Genomic DNA, 17570 nt, shown 5'->3' with positions numbered 1-17570 from the left:
TAAGACGTTCTTTTGATCTTCAACCAATCAATACCCTTCGCTGGAACTTTTCCTTTCAAAAAGGTAATCACCTCATTATACTTTGTCATTACTACAGGTGACTCTGTACATGGCCATTGCACAGCTATTTTACATTCAGCCCATAAATCACTCGGTACCACAATATCAAAGAAAGTTTTTTAGTCTGGCCACAAACCTTCACAATTTTTACAACACTGTTAATTTGTGTATACCACTGGTCAGGATTCTCTCTCAATTTTGGAAGATCGCCTCTATTCCATGGTACATGAACCACCCACCTGCTGTTTCCCTCATAGGAAAGTTAGAGTCTCATCTTCATCTGTGGGTACTGGCAGTGGTTAACCATGTGCTTCTGTAGTATCAGATTGTTTCTTTTTCTTGCCTTGTTTCTTTGCCCAATTACTCTGTAACTTGTCTGAATTGCTCCATTTTTTAATGCACTTCACCATTTCAGCAATGTGTAATCTCCTTCCTGATGACTGCATGGCCACTATAGCTCCATCATCTAGCTGTGCCCTAAAGGAACACTCATAGAGAGATCAATTTCGTATTTCCCTGCCAATTCTGTTAATTTATCAAATGTGGCAGCTGCACATCTTGTGAAATCTTTATTCAGGTATATTAGTTCATTTTCCTGATATTGATTTAAATGTGAAATATCTAAACATCCTCTAATAATTTCTTTTAATTCCACCTTCAATTTTTGTACATCTCTACCTTTCTTTGCTAGTAGCTGGCCTGCCTGTATCTTCTGTCCCCTTATTTTTAAGAGTTTCCTCAAACCATGGGGGGAAATATCCCATCATTAATGGTCCCATCTCTCCTTGTACAATTGGTGTTGTAAAACCAATCCTTCTCCCGTCTTTTAATTATTGAAAAATTTGAGGTTGGGTCAAGGCAACAATCTGCAAGTTTTGCGACGTCAGGAAAAACTCTGTTGTGGCTAACCCTCCTACAGCACCTGACACAACAGGATTTTGTATATTATTTATTGGTGCAGTTGCTACAGGAATCCCTAATCGAAAGTATTGAAAGTGGTCTCTCAATCGGAACTGGGTTATTTGGGTCAACAGAAGCTGTAACCACTTTGCACTAGTAGTTTTAACACCTTCTGTTCCTGCTGTTGCAGTTACATATGGTGGTGGTCGTGAGGACAATAAAGCATCTAAAATGTCATCCTGTGAATCTCTATCAGTGTCAATTTTTCTTGCAGACTCCTCAGCATCATTTCCCTGTTTCTGATAAGTCTTTTCTGTTGATATACCTGGGTACATTCTAGCTCCCTCAACTAAATATTTCCTCCATCTCTGTTGTCCTTCATGCCATTGAGCATTCACGTACTTTTGTACTGCTTTCTTTGCTCCATTCAGATACTTTTCTTTTTCTATGGCATGTGTTGTTCACTCCCGAGCATTTAATGCTTCACACTGTGTGGGTCTAAGAAGTGATTTCATTTCATAAAACTTCCCCCTCAAATGTTCAATAATCTTTAAATCACAAAGCTGTATTGTGGAAATCTGGGCGCTCCTTCATTTTCATTGATCTTGTGCCATCCACGAAGCCACAAGCCGAAGCCCTCAATTTGTTGCCATATAATGACCCGGCATACCTTCTGGTGGAGCCTCTTCATCCTTCCAAACAGGGACTTGCACATCACCTCACATCAAATCTCCAAGACCTTTAAGATATTTCATGATTGCAAACAAAAAGAACAATAAATGAGCATTTATTGAGCTGATAAATTTAAATGTTTTTGTTCAATTTACAGTTTCTTAATGCATCAATATTCTCTTCCCCTTCCAGCACAATCCTTCTTCAGTAACCATATGACAGTATAAGACCAGATGATTCACCAACCAATGGCAATGCATCACTTCACACCAATTGACCTATTCCAGTGCCGCACACTCTGACGTAATTCTCACTCCTTTGAGCGGTTCACCCTCCTTTACAATTTTCTCTTATACAAATGCTACAACTTTAATTAGGCAGTATAAACCAATAACATTTGTCTGCTCAACTAAAGAATTCAAAGTAGTTCATCCACACAAGAAATAAATTGGACATAGCACCATTAGACCATACAAATTTCTTACACACACCGACACACACATATACAGATGAAATCTCAAACCAGCGGGAAATCACTCTGACTGATATAGCTTCTCCTTTGTGCAATAGGTTCAACTGGCACCAATCAATATTAGTACACTCACAACAATTTGTTATAGTACCTATCTCAATTGCGTGGTCGACTTGTTTGTACCCCATGAACCTATACCACAAAACCTCAGCAGATAAATAACACCACAACTTATTAATTCTTAATTATCCCAGGATCTTGGACTACTCCGAGTTCGATAACAACTTCAACTGCTAAACATCAAATGCAGATATACAACTAGTCTATCCATTTGTACCTGAATATAAGATACATAATGTCAACACAATGACGAAACTCAACAAAGAGAATTCCGATTCATTACCCTATTGATAACCACATCTGCACAACTGCAACCAACTTCTAAACTGAAAACTACTTCAGTCTTCAAGTTCAGGATTTGCACTTGAGGGACATGGGTAATTTATTTCAGCTCATTTCATTCCTGTGACATAAACCATCCTCTGGCTCCTACTTGAGGCTGCGAGGTTTCTTTACCTTAATCTTTGGGTGTAATCATCACAAAATCCCTGCCATTGGTCATATGGACATTTGTTTGCCAACAAGGAGAAGTTAAAAGGAACAATCCTCAATATCAAACCATATAGGCGATAAAATCACTTAATCTTTTAGTACAGCCAATAAAGAGAATTTGTGTGAGTTTAAGGGTTTTATTTATCACATTTCTTAAGGTTTCATTATTTATTCAATAAGTATTAGTCTTCTAAGCATCAGCATCAGAAATTAATATAATACAGTAATTGATATAAGGAAAAATGCAATGTTGGTAAGAATAACAATTAATATTGTAATAATAGAGCAAGTGGGTTCCATAAAGAAATTTCCCTAATCTAAATTAAATTATAATGGTATAGAATTAGGTGTCAGTTCACAAACCCAATAAAGACTTCTAATGAGAGAATAGATGCATAGGCATAAAGCGTTTGCATATCAATTAAAAAGAAGGGATCGAGCTGGAAAGTATTCTCAGCTATAATCAGCAGATAGCTAATAAAACAGGGAATAAGCTCAAAAGCAATCTCCCATGAAGAAAGATATGGTCTCAAATAACCCAGAGATGGATGTCCAGCAAATACAAGTGAGGGAAGCCCCTCCTCTGCTCTAGGAAAATATACTAATATATACACACAATATTGCAATTGGAAACATGTATTACATTCTTCATTCACAACATCAGTATGATTTCAGTAAACCCTTGGGAGTAGGTAAACTCCCCAGTTTCTCACGTCTTCAAAATGGGCCACAGACACAAGTCCTTGAAAAGATACTTTGTCCACATTTTGCGGTTCAGACAGTTCTTCCTATGAATCACCCATCCTGTTAACTCCTCTTGGTGACAACTTCACTATCATTTGTGTAATACAAAACTAATGCATATTCACTAACTAATAAACGGCTTCTGAAAAATTACTGCATCTGCAGCAAAACAGAAAAAAATATCTCATGCAAAGCAACAGCGGAACGTGGAAAACAGGCCTTTCCATGTGAGTGTATTATTTGCAGTTAATATGGCATCGAAGGGTAGGCTAACGTAAATCAGGGCATTATTATTTATTATGTACGCTTATATTGTTTAAGTATGATTACCTACTACAATTGTGTTTTTCACTTTATGTGTTATTTGACATGTAATTTTGCACTTTTCTGAGTATGTTTTTATTTGCAACAAGAAAATTCGCCGAGCAGCCTAATATGAAAAAGTAAATGTGGAGTACCATTGCTGCTAAAGTGTGGATCTTGGGGGGGTCTATAAGAGCTGTAGCTTGCACTGCCATAAGAGTTTGGAGAACCTTTGACGGTGGACCAAATGATCGCAGAGGTCCAGGTGGGTAAGTGCTCCTGGCGGAAGAAGCAGGTGTGGCACGTCCTAAACCCTCTGGGAGCCCGCATACTGTGTTGGCCTAGTCACTCCTTGATGGCGAGCTGAAGGCCAGAGAGCAGCAAAAAGCGGTTAAGTATGCTGTTAATTGTATGGCCTATTGCCTGTCTGAACTTTTCCTGGAGTGGGTGAAATACGTATGTAGGCACATATATTGTGGAAGAGCAACATAGAGGTAACAAATATTTAGGATGCAGTAAGTGTATTTTAAGTATCTTTTTTCAGAATTCCTACCATTTGCAAATGATGAACTGCAGTCAGGGTTTGTTTGCTTACAGGGACCAAACATATAAAAAATTGAATTGTGTGTATATCAAACAAAATGGGATTTTCATCAACATATATATGTTTTGCATTTCCATTTTGTGCTATTATTCACTCCAGTATTGGAAACATTCCAGGATTTGCCTTTTGGCATATAACAGTTGATGTACAGATCAGTGCAATAGTGGTTATTAGACCAATATTTTGTGTATCATAGCAAATAATTTGACCAATAGGTAATAATAGTTGTTACTTAATTGTTGTATAATTCCAAACAAATCTTTACTTTGACATTTGTGTAAGTATGCAACAGGAAATTATAAGAAGCTGTGCATTATCCTGGTAGTCTTTTACTTTAGTATGATTGAGCTTATTGTTTGCTACATATCTTCTATGAGGACATATTTAAATGAAACAGAATTCCACTGATTTCATTCATATTGGATTTCTCATAAGGTTAACAAAATGCTTAATATGTCATGATACAGACTTTGAAGTTTACACAGGTGAGTTGGAATAGAGGCACAAAGAGTGGCAGCTCGAGGGAATCGTGGCGGGGGGGCAGGGGAAAGGTTAAAAACAAAGAAAGAAAAAAGCAAACTCACCTGCTGATCGCCAGTCTGCAGCTGCCGCCTCTCCTCCAATGCAGGAACCAGAAAGCACACAGACTCCCGCCTCCCCTAGCCAATAACAACACTGTGTTACAGCAGCATAGCATTGTGATTGGACAGAGAGGGACTGGGAGGCTGTGCATGTTCTCCACCCAGGCTGCGCAATACAATCTGTTGGCTGACTCACTGATACTCAACTATTGATATAACTGAGGCACATTATTCCATATGCAGATATTGTCAGGACAAATAGGCTTGCCGTCCGTCCCACCTCCATTAATTCTTCATTGTAAAGTGCTGTTTCATGAAATTTTAGGTGAGTCGTTGCATGAATCTAAGACCCTTCTCTTTTTTTAACACACAACAGGCCTGCTTCTAATCTATCCCTACCTTATCATACAGGTTTCTCTCCCCCTCCCCCCCCTAGAACTTAATACATGCTGTGTGCAGTAACCTTTATGCGGGCTGTGTCATTCTTCTTTTTCGTATTCTCAATTTTTTCTTTTCAACATGTATTGAATTATTCTTTTTGGGTCCCATAAAAAAATAGAGGTTTCCTAAAATTTCCTCTGGTACAGACAGGGCTTTCTTTTGTATGTATCACTTCTTACCCAGGTCCTGAAGTTCACTGGGTTACCACATTAGTTTGTAATGACCTAATTAACAACCAATACATGTAGACTAACCATTAGTTTTATCCACATAGTACCATCCTCCATGACAAGCGAGGTAGACATCAGCCAGTAAGGTGAGAAAACAGATGATCGCGGAGAGTTCAAAGGGGGTCCAACCGAAGCTGAAGAACCCAGCGGCTCAGCGGGTGTTGGGGCTTGAGAGGACTCAACCTCCTCTGATTATGAGGGCGCCACACCAAACCAGCCCCAAGTAGTGATGGACCCAACAAAATCTCCTGCACCTACACCAGCGCAATCACCACCAGGAAGATTGACACCTTTCCTACTGTTTCCTCAGATGTTGGCCAACATCCAGCCCCTAAATGGACTGGAGTTTCCTTCACCCCTGGCACCTCTGCTCCTGCCCCAGTCCATCCTGCAGTGATGTCTGAGGAGGTTCTGGATGTGTTGTGCAGTATTTTAGTTGGGCAGACTGCACAGTTGGTTGCCATCCAGGGGGTCAGTCCATAGTTGACTCAATTACTGGCCTTCCAGGATGGCTTCCATAGTGCAGTGTGTGCCATACAAAGGGGCACGGCACATCACAAAACGACAAGCCCACAGACAAGCAATGGAGCATCAACCAAACAAATATCACAAAAGCACACAACCAAAAACAACATCCATTACCCTAAGACACTCAGCACATTCAAAAACTACACATACACTGCAGGAAGCAACACCCCCCAAATGCACAACCACTCCTTGCACTATAGCACTCCAGACGCATACTCTCCTGCACAACACCCATCAACCACCAGTGCAACTGCTCTTATACCCTCTACTTTCCGCACATCTCCTACACCCACCCCATCCAACCTTCCTACTCTTTCCCCAACCACCCCTCCTACTCACAAGCCTTTGAAGAAAAGGCCCACCCTCCTCCCGATTGGTAACCAGAGGTGCCTGGATTCCATCCTGTTCATGGGGGAACATATGCCCCTTTTGCAGAAAGTCTTTAGTGTGCCAGTGAGTCTGGAGGCAAGGTTCCTATATGGGAATATGTGGCCAGAGTTTGGTCAGTGACAATGCTTTCTTTTTTCTCATTTGGATTTGTTTATATTTATGCTGTTATTCGTTGAGCAATAATTTATTTTTCTTTCTAACTTGTATTTTCAAACATCTCAAAGCTCAAACATATATGTTTATACACATAGGGTTCTATATTCATATTATTTGATGTGCAAATTGCCCTGGTTGATATAGGATTTTAAATGTTGTGCTATGTGCTTTAAACTTAATAGTAGCAATAATATCCACTATTTTCATATTCATACTGTTGTTTTCATTGCACAGCTTTTGTGGAACGTGAAATCAGATGCATATGCCATGCCTACATTAATTTCAGTATAACATGGACATTTAAGAGTTTGTGATATTCATGATAGGTGTAAGTAAAAATAATGTAACATACATTTTTAAACTGGAATTACATAGGTTAATGGTCAGTATCTCTGACAAATGACAGGCATGTTAAGATGCCAGAAGAGGTGATGGAGAGCATGTATTTTGCTCAGCCCTCAGAAAGAGGCAGGACTTTGGAATATGAATAACATTTATCTTACAATGAACTGCACCCTTATATATGTGCTAAGAGGTGTTTCATTTTTTTTTAAACGGGAGCAATCATTAGAGCCAATGTAAGGTCGGGTGTATATGACATGCACTTATACTTGTAGGAGTCTAACATATTTAGGTTTTCTTTCAGATTTGTTATTATTATTGTGGGAAGGTAATATTGACAGTTAGAGTACCTTTCTATCATGTTGTACCTTCCCGGTGACAAAAAAATGACATAATCAATTGTGGTTTCATGTACTATTGATATGTCCAGAATGTATCGGCATATACCCACACTAAATTTAAATTGAGGATACTTTGGACATTACTGTTTCCTCCAAGACAGGCACATGATGATAGTGAGCTTATTTTTACATATTCTGGTGAAGATTTGCCGACAGTAAACACAGTAAGTTTAAAATCTTGACGAGCTCCCTAATGGGGATTGCTCTTATTACAAAAATGTATATGAACATACCGACTATGACGGCACCGACGTTTTGGGTTGTCATTGTGATCAACAAGCAGATATGCCGCACTTTCCAACCACCGGTTCATTGTGCCTCAACCAATGCAAAAAAAAAAGCAATATTGTGATTGTGAGGGCAAAGTTGTGGCTGTTACCCCGCCATCTGCCACTTTTTGGATCTTCACCCTGTCAACGAGGTCTGCATGAGACGTTGACGAAATTGCCAACATATATATAGATCAGGGGGTATGTATGTGTCAAACGGCGGATGGATGGTCCACGCAAAGCCATCAAGATATAAATTGGGCTGTTAGTCTGGAGCAGTGAACTGATCTAGTCCTTATTTTGTGACTATGGTTTTGCAAGAAAAGTTTCCTCTACTCAAGAGGTGACACCTTTAGTTTAACATCTGTTAAATGCAAGTGATTGCTGCATCCAGTTTGGAGACTGGGCCATTGTGAGTTCATGTAGTTCAACCTCATCTATGGGTTTGAGAGACTAATGTCGCCTTTAGTGAAGATACTGTTTTCAGTGTGACTCAATCAGGTTATTTTATCCTTGTCTTTCAATTGTTTATTTCAATGAACATCTTAATATCTTTTTTTTAACTCCCTCATAATGTGAAACGCCCAATTCTGCTTTACAAGGCTTTTGCGTAAACGCAGTGCAGAGGAAAGATGTAGCGTATCCCACATTTTGGATTGCTGTCAGACCGACCAGTTTACACAGACAAATGAATTGGGAATGTGCTCATGATATCCTCAAATGATATCCTCAAATGCCCTGCTTCATTCTGAATTCATTTTCCCTATCGAGTCACCAGAGTAATTCCTTGTAGAGGCAGAGGTGTGGGGATCTGCTTAGGTAGGACGTTGGAGGACATACAACAAGCAATCCAGTCCTTTAGACATAATAAAAACACACAAAAACGAGAAAGTTACTTGAATATTTATAGTTTATATACATTCTCTGCAAAGACCATTGGTCCTCCAGAGTAGGCACACAAAACACAAACATGTATATACAGTCCAGTGCTTTCCTGACCTGAAATTTTCCACCTGCACAAAATAAGGCCTCACATGTTTTTTCAGTCGGCACATCTTATTTACATGGTAAACAAGTATTATAAGCAAACAATCCAGCATGATGCTAGGGACGGGCTGCATGATTAAGGCAATGCTGGAAGTCCTGCTCTGAACACATACATACCCACTACTCACAAGTCATGCAGCTTGTGGGTGTGTGAAAAGTTACCTGCAGGAGAAACCAACCACATTCCTCTCCTGGGAACTCATGAAACATTCTGTCCTGGATAGTCACTCAGCTTCATATTGGTGAATTTAAGAAAGATCCCAGCTATGTAAACCTCTCCAATCTCCCATATGGTGAATCTACGCAAAATCTCATGATAGAAACTCCCTTTCCTACGTGAAACTAGCAAAAGTTCAATGTGGAGAATTCAACCTAACTTAGTCTTTTAAATATGCTGTACTTGAGAACTCTGCCAACCTCCTGTCAATTAATAAAGAACCCTGTACTGATTACATCACCCTTCTGTGAATCTACAGATCCGGTTGTGGAAACTGCACCGCCATTTTGTGAAGCTTTGAAAGACCACTTGCTGGAAGACATACTACACTCTTTCAACTCTGTAAAAGATCTTGTATTTTGAATTCCATAGCTCCTTGATATATTTTCCATATTCCCATGCTGCAGAAGTATACCATCCTTCTGTGAATATTGGGAGGGTAGTGAGCAGTACAAATCCATTCCCTCCCTATGACTCAGTGAAAGAACTCTGGGGCATATGTGCAAGGAAGTGATGGAGCACAGCAATAGCCTTCTTGGCTTAACGCCGCGCTCCGCCACTTCTGAAATGCAGGCTGTACCTTATTTACAACAATACGGTGCAGCCCTGTGTTTCCCCCTGAACTGGCGCTAAATTTGCTTTCCTAGCACCAATGCAGGCACCCTTGCACCAGGTGCAAGGGTGCCTGCGTTGTGAGGAATGATTGTTTATGTGCAGGAAGGTGTACCTTCCTGCACATAAACAATCTTAAATGGCTATTTGTAATTCCCATGTGTGCTGCTCTGTACAGCACACATAGAAGTTGCAACACGTAATTTTTAAAATTATTGTTTATGTGCAGGAAGGGACACCGTCCTGCACATAAATACTCATGCATAGCAGGTTGCTGTTTTGTGTGCAGCACAATGTAGCACACATTAAAATAGCAAAAATGAGGAGAAATAATGCATTTCTCCTCGTTGCACCCTGTTAAGACCAGGTTTTCCCTGGTCTTAATTTTGGAGCTGCCCTATAGTTACGCCACCCTTGTAAATATGGGGCAGTGTCAACATCAATGGGTGTTGAGGCAGAACGCCCACCACAACACCCATTGCCCACCACTTTCACGCTAAGTATAGCATGAAAGGGGGCCTTATTTACAAGGCAGCGTTAAGCCACGTCATGTAAATAAGGCTAAACCCGTATCGCCACCACAACGTCAAAAAAAGTGACGTTATAGTGGTGATAGTGTCTTATAAATATGCCTCTCTATGTTAACAACTCCACTCCAATACATTCACACAAATGTACTGAAGAACTAGTATAGACTTCCTTCCACTGCCCTCTTATAAATATGTTGAGCATTCCGTAAGGAGAACTCTTTTACACTCTTATGATCCCTTACTGACACCGTCCTGCAAATCTTTGGACATCCAGTGATGTGCCTCTCCTCTTTCCCCCCATAAATGTATAGAGGACCCATGCTGAGTACTCCACCAGTCTAGAACTTCACCACATTTCTGTAAATCTCTGTAAGGTGCTAGGATAAGAACTCTACCAGCATGCTCTGAATCTATGAAAGATTCCCTGATGACGATCTTTTCTCTTCTGCGAATCTATGAAATTCTCCATGGTGGAGAACTCCTCTGTTGTAATTTGAATCTATAAAAAGACGCCTTGCTGGGGAACTCACCTTCTTCCTATATGATATATGCAGGATGGGAGGGAATAGAAAAAGACTTCTTAGGAGACCAGGAGAAAAGAGTGCTGGGAGACCGAGGGTGTGGGGTAGGTGCTTACAGTGAAGAGGATAGGGTGTACACAGACTATTGCTCCATTAAAATTGACGATTATCTAACTTATCACTGAGAGGAGGCATTATGTGAGTTAAGCGTGGGTACAACCAGCATCGTCTCAGAGGTTTGAAATAGATGGCTAAACAGTGGAGGTATTATGCCTTTTAGAGTTTACTTTGATTTATCTGAAAATATACACTTCCTAACATTAGAATATTGAAAATGTAAAGTTTAGGGGCAGAAAGGACCATGTTAACCTCTAAATTAGCATTCATTTGCCAAGATATTTTTTAAGATTAGCATAAAAGAAAGGTGCATAGTAAACTACTCCATTTTTGATCTCGAAATCAATGCGGACGATCCTTAAAGAGGCGCACAACTAGGAGTCATAAATAGGAACCACCCAAAGTGGGAAGGCTGCCCCCAGTACCACCAACATGCCATGGACGTGTTGGCCAGGATTTTTCTATCCTCCATGCCATTCTAAAGTGGTATAATGAAACAGATCTTCCTGCCTGTAAGGGACACGATTTTTGGGGTTTCTCTTTTTGAATTCTCAAATTCAATTTCTCCTTAAATACAAGCTAGGGGGAAGAAGCAATGAATGGCGTGGAGTCCCCTGTGTACATTTATGGAGTCTTGTTGACAGCTTCTACATCAGGACACTGAAATAGATACTTTTTGGTCCAATAAGGGTGTCAACAGCAGTGCCCCGTTGAGGTGCAAGATAACAAGGGATTCAGGAAAATGCTTACACAAGTGGTGACTTAAGCAGTTTCAGCAGGGTGGGTTGTTCCTTAAGAGGTTGCTTACACTCCCATACTCCATTCAATACACCTTCCTCAAACACTTTCTCTTTATTCCTTTTCCAACAATTAGAAGTGTTTATGCACACTAATTTACACCAAAAATGGTTTTTTAAACAGTTTATTTTAAGGCCCCCTCCCCGACTAAAATGGTGATTTGCTTTCTGCAAATAGCATGTAAAATATCAAATATCCCCCCATTTAGAGTCTGGCACCCCTTGGATAGTGGCCAACTTGAATTAGTTTGAAGATCAATTAATTAAGAGAAGAATGCTCTTGAGGTGGAAAATGGAGATTTTAAGCAAAAATGGATAGTAAGAAATTATCCTGCTTACATATTCTTATAACCAGAAAACATGACCTTGGAAAGACATTAGGAGGCCCCTTTGGTCACCGGTTTGTAAGTTTTCAGATGACTTTGACTATCGAATATCTTCAAACAGAATGATCCGCTACAGTCTTTCCAACCTTTCTGAATAGGAGCAGAAGGTGTAAGGATATACTCACTCCTAACCCATCTCAGAATCCAAATTTACAGTAGCAGCGGAGGAGCAGGCACAAATAAATATGAAGAGAGAAAGTCTTCTGGACTAGTCCTATGTCCTGCTCCTAGTGAGTCGCTAGAGATTGGTTTAGCATGACAGGAGGCCTCAAGGAGCTGGACCAACAACAGGTAATGCTGGGGAGTTGCAAGGTGCTAAAGTAAGATAAACCAAGGGCCTTCATCCATGGCAATCAAGCACTCAGGCCAACACATTCAAATAAGATAAGATGCACCGGCTTTTCACACTGTGACAGGCTTTTAACCAGACCCTCCCACTTAAATTAAATTGTTGCAGCCATATCTCATTTGGGATCATTTCAAATGGTCGTGAATATCTACATTATTATCCTGTATTGATCACACTAAAATGGCAAACAAACCTTAAAGTGTCTCTCGGCTTTTATTTTGGTTGTTACAAGTAGTGCAATGTCTCTTCATAAGTAGAGTTAGACGAGATAACACAAACCCCTGCGGCTTTGCTCCGAGATGCACATTTTCCGCCCCACAGAGACTGGCTTCGGCAAGTACACTGCTGGTGCCATGTCGCCTCATGCTGACATGTGCTCACGAGGTCCCATGCTGTCCCACTCCATGATGTGCATGCCACCTTAGCTAGCACCTCCAAAAACTCAAGGAAGGAAGTGATTTAAGGCAACTTGCGGTGAACTGTCCATGAATGCATCTGGTAAATTGCAAAAATAAAACTATTTTCTTTCCACTCTGCTCAACATTTGTACCCATTTCAAAGCAATATCTGGGTCAAATTCAAGGAAGGTGCACATCCATTAAGTTTCCTACTCCAAGTGCATAGCTCACTGGACTGTTTGCACCCCTACCCCCATTCAATATGACCCTCAAATTCATGTTTCAGTGGTTCATCATTGAAATAACAGTCCACACGCATGAGAGCACCCTATTCTGAACAGACAGTGACAGGGAAGAACAATCATATTGCTGGTGTATTTAATTTCCCACACTTCCACCACACAAACACACACACGTGCACACTTCAAAATTAGCATATTCAAATACAAGGCCACAGGCGGTACAGCTTTGCTGTTTAAGAGCTTTCAGTGTCTCTGCCAGAGTTTGCTGGGCCGGTATCGGTCTCGCTTCCTCATGGACGCCCACCAGCCTAAGGACCTGTGGTGGACGAATGCCTTTTCTTGGATTGTTTTCATGGCTCATTATCTTCCCATCTCTTCTGTTTTATTACGTCACAAGTAGCCTGGAAGGCATGTTTACATTCTGGAGGAGGGGCTGGAGAGCTCATAGAATAATACATAGGCATCGCTTGTCCGTACTTGACTGGAGGACATGGGGGACACGCTAGAAAGAGGGGATAAAAAGAAAAGGTTCAGTAACTGAGAGTTAAATCCTAACCATTGCTCAAAAGTTGCACAAGTTCCATAGGAAAGGAAGGCTGGAACAAGGACTCTATTAAAGACAGTGAACTCAGATATTGTGATGGATTTAGAACATGTCTGTAGGGATGAGGCTAGAATCATAAATCTTGAGAGTGTGCTCGACAGAGTAGTATGGAACAATGCTCTAAGAAGGACTCCATGGAATGGGCCTGAACCATACCTCTAGGAAGCATCTAGAACCGAGAATGGAGGGAGGGTACAACCAGGTGGGTTCTATAGGAGTGCCAGAACTAGGCATCTTTAACACAGTATTTGTATTTTTATTATAGTTATTGAAATTTGAAAGCCCTTCAAACAAACGTCCTGTTCATAGTCATACGTTAGTAAAGGTGGAGAAACAGTTTTTTCCTACCCAAATGCACTTAACTGTTTCTGCATGTCAGAAGAAGAAAGGCTTCCATTGGGAGGGAGGAGGACATTTTCTCCCAGCTAGTGCTGTTGCGGGCAGGGGGTACAGGATTGCTCCCGTCTGGTTGGAGCAGAAAGACCAGCTGCTCCCACCTTGCGGGAGCAAACCAGCACAGTTGATTCCCACTGACATGCAGGATGGGTGCTGGTGGCAGGAGCCATAGTCCTCCCACTGTGGCCCACAGCAGGCCACAGAGTTGAGGGAGCCTCGGGTGGCCACCTACATAAAAATAAATTTTTTTAGCTGGCTTCCATCTGCACCCCAGGGTGGATGCAGACTGGGACATTCCAAAGCCCCTGCAGTCTCCAAATGAACAGCAACATGTGGGTGTACCAGGAGGGCCCAGCACATCCATAAAAAAAAAGAAATAACAAATGAGCGAACTGTGCCCCCCCCCTTTTTTTTTTATTCACTGCTTTTAGTCAAGGAACGCCCCATAATGACCTTTTTGGGAAATTTGCATATAATTTAATGCTTTGTGGTTCCCCAATCTGACAGGGGCACCACCATCATGGTATAAAAATATGGGGGCTGCAGGGAGTGCAGCAGCGTCCCCAACAAATAATTTATTAAAAGCCACCCTATTTATCCTGGGGTGTATACAACATGACTTCAAGATAAAAAAAATGTGGTGTTTCAAAGCAATGCTAATGTTTTGTTTGTTAGTTAAGGATGATAGGGATCTCTTGTTGGTGTTAAGGCTTCATTACGTGACTTGTAGACTGTGAAAGATAGACTCTGATATGTGTTTAATATAGCTGACAAAACCCATAGGCTTTCCAGTATATATTAGTGTGGGAACCCCCTTGACAAAGTCAATAGGCTTTTATTCTATATCACTATGGGGACTTGCCGACAATGCCTATAGCTTGTTTTCATATAATAATGTGGTTATAATGTGGTTACATCTTGAGAAAGTAAATAGGCTGCCATGTATATGGAAGTGGTTGCCACTTGACAAAGCCATTAGGTTTATCTTCATTTAATGATGTGGTAACCCATTGAAAGTGCCAGTAGGCTTGCCTTGTATATTAATGTGGTCACCTCCTGACAAAGCCTATAGGCCTGCATGCTATATATTGATGCAATCACACCTTGAAAAAGCCAGTTGATATGCATTATTTAAAGTGACACACTCGTGGTAGGGTTGGATGCTGGCTTGTCCTGGGAAGGCCAGTGACATTATAGTTAGGTCTGGTAGTAAGATAAATTTTTTACATTAACAAAATCCCTATATACTCACTGAAAAAAAACAAAGGTTAAAGTGCCATTATAGTTAGGTAGGATAATAATATCTTACATTTAAAAAACCTCAGAAATTTGCTGAAAAACCCAAAGGTTAAGTTGACGTTATAGTTAGGTCTGGTAAGAAAATCTTACTTTACGTAAAGAAATATTACCTTCGAAATTCACTGAAGAATCAAAGGTTAGAGTGACATTATAAAGTTAGGTGAAAATATCAGTTAAAAAAACATTTTTAACTAAAAAAGGCCATAGAAATTTACCAGATATAGTTTACTGAGCTAATTATGACTCGATCCTCTGCCATGCACAGTGTTGTTATCAATAATGTAATTTAAGATATTGATGTTATCAATCATGTCATAGAACATGTCAGGAGTGATGAAATATGGGAGGTAATTAAAAATGGATGGTGGGCATGAGTTATAGTTACTTTAGGCCAGGAGATATATGTACTTAAGATAACTATAACTGGTGAATTTAAGTGTTTTTTTTAATTTAAAATGGTATGTTTTAACTAATATTTTCACCTAACTATAACTTCCCTTTAAAGTTTAGTTTTTTCCGTGACTTTCTAGTTTTTTTTAATGTAAAGTTACATTATTACAATTTCGTAATAACTATAGTGTCACTTTAACTTTTGTTTTTTTCAGTGAATTTATATAGTTTCATTAATGTAAATTAAGATCTCCATTGCCATGCAAGGCATGGTGTTGAGTGCAGGGACAGGTCTGCAGCCAGACCTTGCATCCAACCCCCTGCAACGGCCTTTCCTATGCTGCGAATGACCTTCGGTCGTGAGTGGCGTAGGGTTGGACGCGCATGGCTGACTATATGATGTAACAAATTATAGGGTAAAAGTTTAAGTCAGGCATACCTACTGTATTTGTCAAAGAGTCGGAATGCTACAATATAAAAAGCGGGCATATTGACTTTATCAAGGGGTCAGCACATCAACAAATATATAAAGCAGGCCTCTTGTCTTTGTTAATTAGTCACTAAATGACCCTAATTATATGTATATTTTATAAATTCACACTTAGCAATGTTTAATAAAAGTGATTGTCATAATATATTTTCAATAAAGCCTATAAAAAAACATAAACATGTCTTTGTGTCTTTTTCAAACATTTTTGAGGCCACAAACTGCAGCCATCGAACCAGTCACAAGAGGTGCCTGCACTTCGGCTGAAGAGCATACAGCTCCCGCTCGGAGTGCTTTACAAAACCAATGGTAAGCTCTCCTGAGGTCATGGATTCAATGACCCAAGAGACTTTCTGTGTTTTTTAATGTTGCTGGGGGGCTGCTGTACTCTCTGCAGCTGCTACGACATTAAAAAATATACTTGGTGGCGCCCTTACTGCTTTTAGGGGCATTACAAGGCTGCAAAAAAAATTGTTTTTAAAGTCCTTGCAGCCGAAGCAGTGAATAGGACATGAGGGGTACACTGCTCATTTCACATTCATCTTTTTTTAATTTAGGGCGGGGGACATCTGGCACCACCCCTCCGTGAGACATTTACTGCCCCAGGGATCCCTAAGGAGGAAGTTTATTTTCTGGGGACCCCAACCATTGGAGCTAATAGTTATTATTTGGTGAGGGGATCTGTGGTCCTTCTCCCAGAGCATTCAGTAGGCCCTGAGGACCCCATTCCTCAGGTGCGATTTTTTTTTTAAGGGAAGCGTGGCATGTTCCTCTCTCTCCGAACCACTTAAGGGCACAGGGGACCCCATCCCCAGGGCTGATTTTTCTTTTCTGGAGCTGTGGTGCATGGCCCCCCTTCAATGATCACCTAAGAGCCGAAGACTCCATTCCCTATGGCTAATTTGTGTTTATTGCAGAGTGGGCATGGAGCCCCCTTCTCTGAGCCATTCAGTGCACCCGGGGACCCCATCCTCCAGAGCCAATGGCAGCGGAGTCCCGGGGACCTCAACTCCCAGGGCACTACAGTTCCCTGTTTGCGAGTGCATGGGTAGGGAGAACTTAAACTCCATGCCTGTGCTCTTGCAGGCAGGGAACACAGGTTTTTCCCGCCTGGTGGGAACAGAGAAAGATGGGCTGGAGCAAACAGATTGAGCTGGCTCCTGCCGCACTTCGAGAGGGGCAGGTGGAGGAGCTGGCAGGGGCTACAGGTTCCAGGGGCTCGCCCAGCAGCTTCATAGCTAGCAATTGCTGTGGGTGTTGAGGGTGGGCCCGGGACACCCAGGCAATATTTAAATGTTTTACAGCCCAGGGAGATGCAGTTCCCAGGGTCTCTATGAGGCTCAGTTAGGGGGACCACATGCTCCCTCCCCTAAAAATGTATTCTGGCTTGGGATTCCCAGGGCCTCTAGAAGGCTTGGGGAAGTGGGCGTGTGCCCCTCTCCTAAAACATGTAATATAGCCCCAGGGTTGGGG

The 17570-nt window shown here is 41.1% G+C and overlaps 1 protein-coding gene across 2 annotated transcripts in view; it reads right to left on the bottom strand.

Annotated features, from left to right (window-relative positions):
* Nucleotides 1–8597: 8597 nt before the first annotated feature.
* The window catches only part of USP2 (ubiquitin specific peptidase 2), a 257507-nt gene continuing 248534 nt past the window's right edge, over nucleotides 8598–17570 (bottom strand). For both annotated transcript variants that reach the window (XM_078682174.1, XM_078682175.1), the window contains one exon: nucleotides 8598–13423. In XM_078682174.1, coding sequence (XP_078538300.1) covers nucleotides 13336–13423 — 88 coding nt within the window. In that variant the 3' untranslated portion in view covers nucleotides 8598–13335. The remainder of the gene's footprint in view (nucleotides 13424–17570) is intronic.

This window comes from Lissotriton helveticus, chromosome 3_1 (assembly GCF_964261635.1).
Source record: "Lissotriton helveticus chromosome 3_1, aLisHel1.1, whole genome shotgun sequence".
Classification (NCBI taxonomy): Eukaryota; Metazoa; Chordata; class Amphibia; order Caudata; family Salamandridae; genus Lissotriton; species Lissotriton helveticus.
The sequence above is the reverse complement of the archived record's forward strand: the minus strand, read 5'-3'. Positions and strand labels throughout refer to the sequence as shown.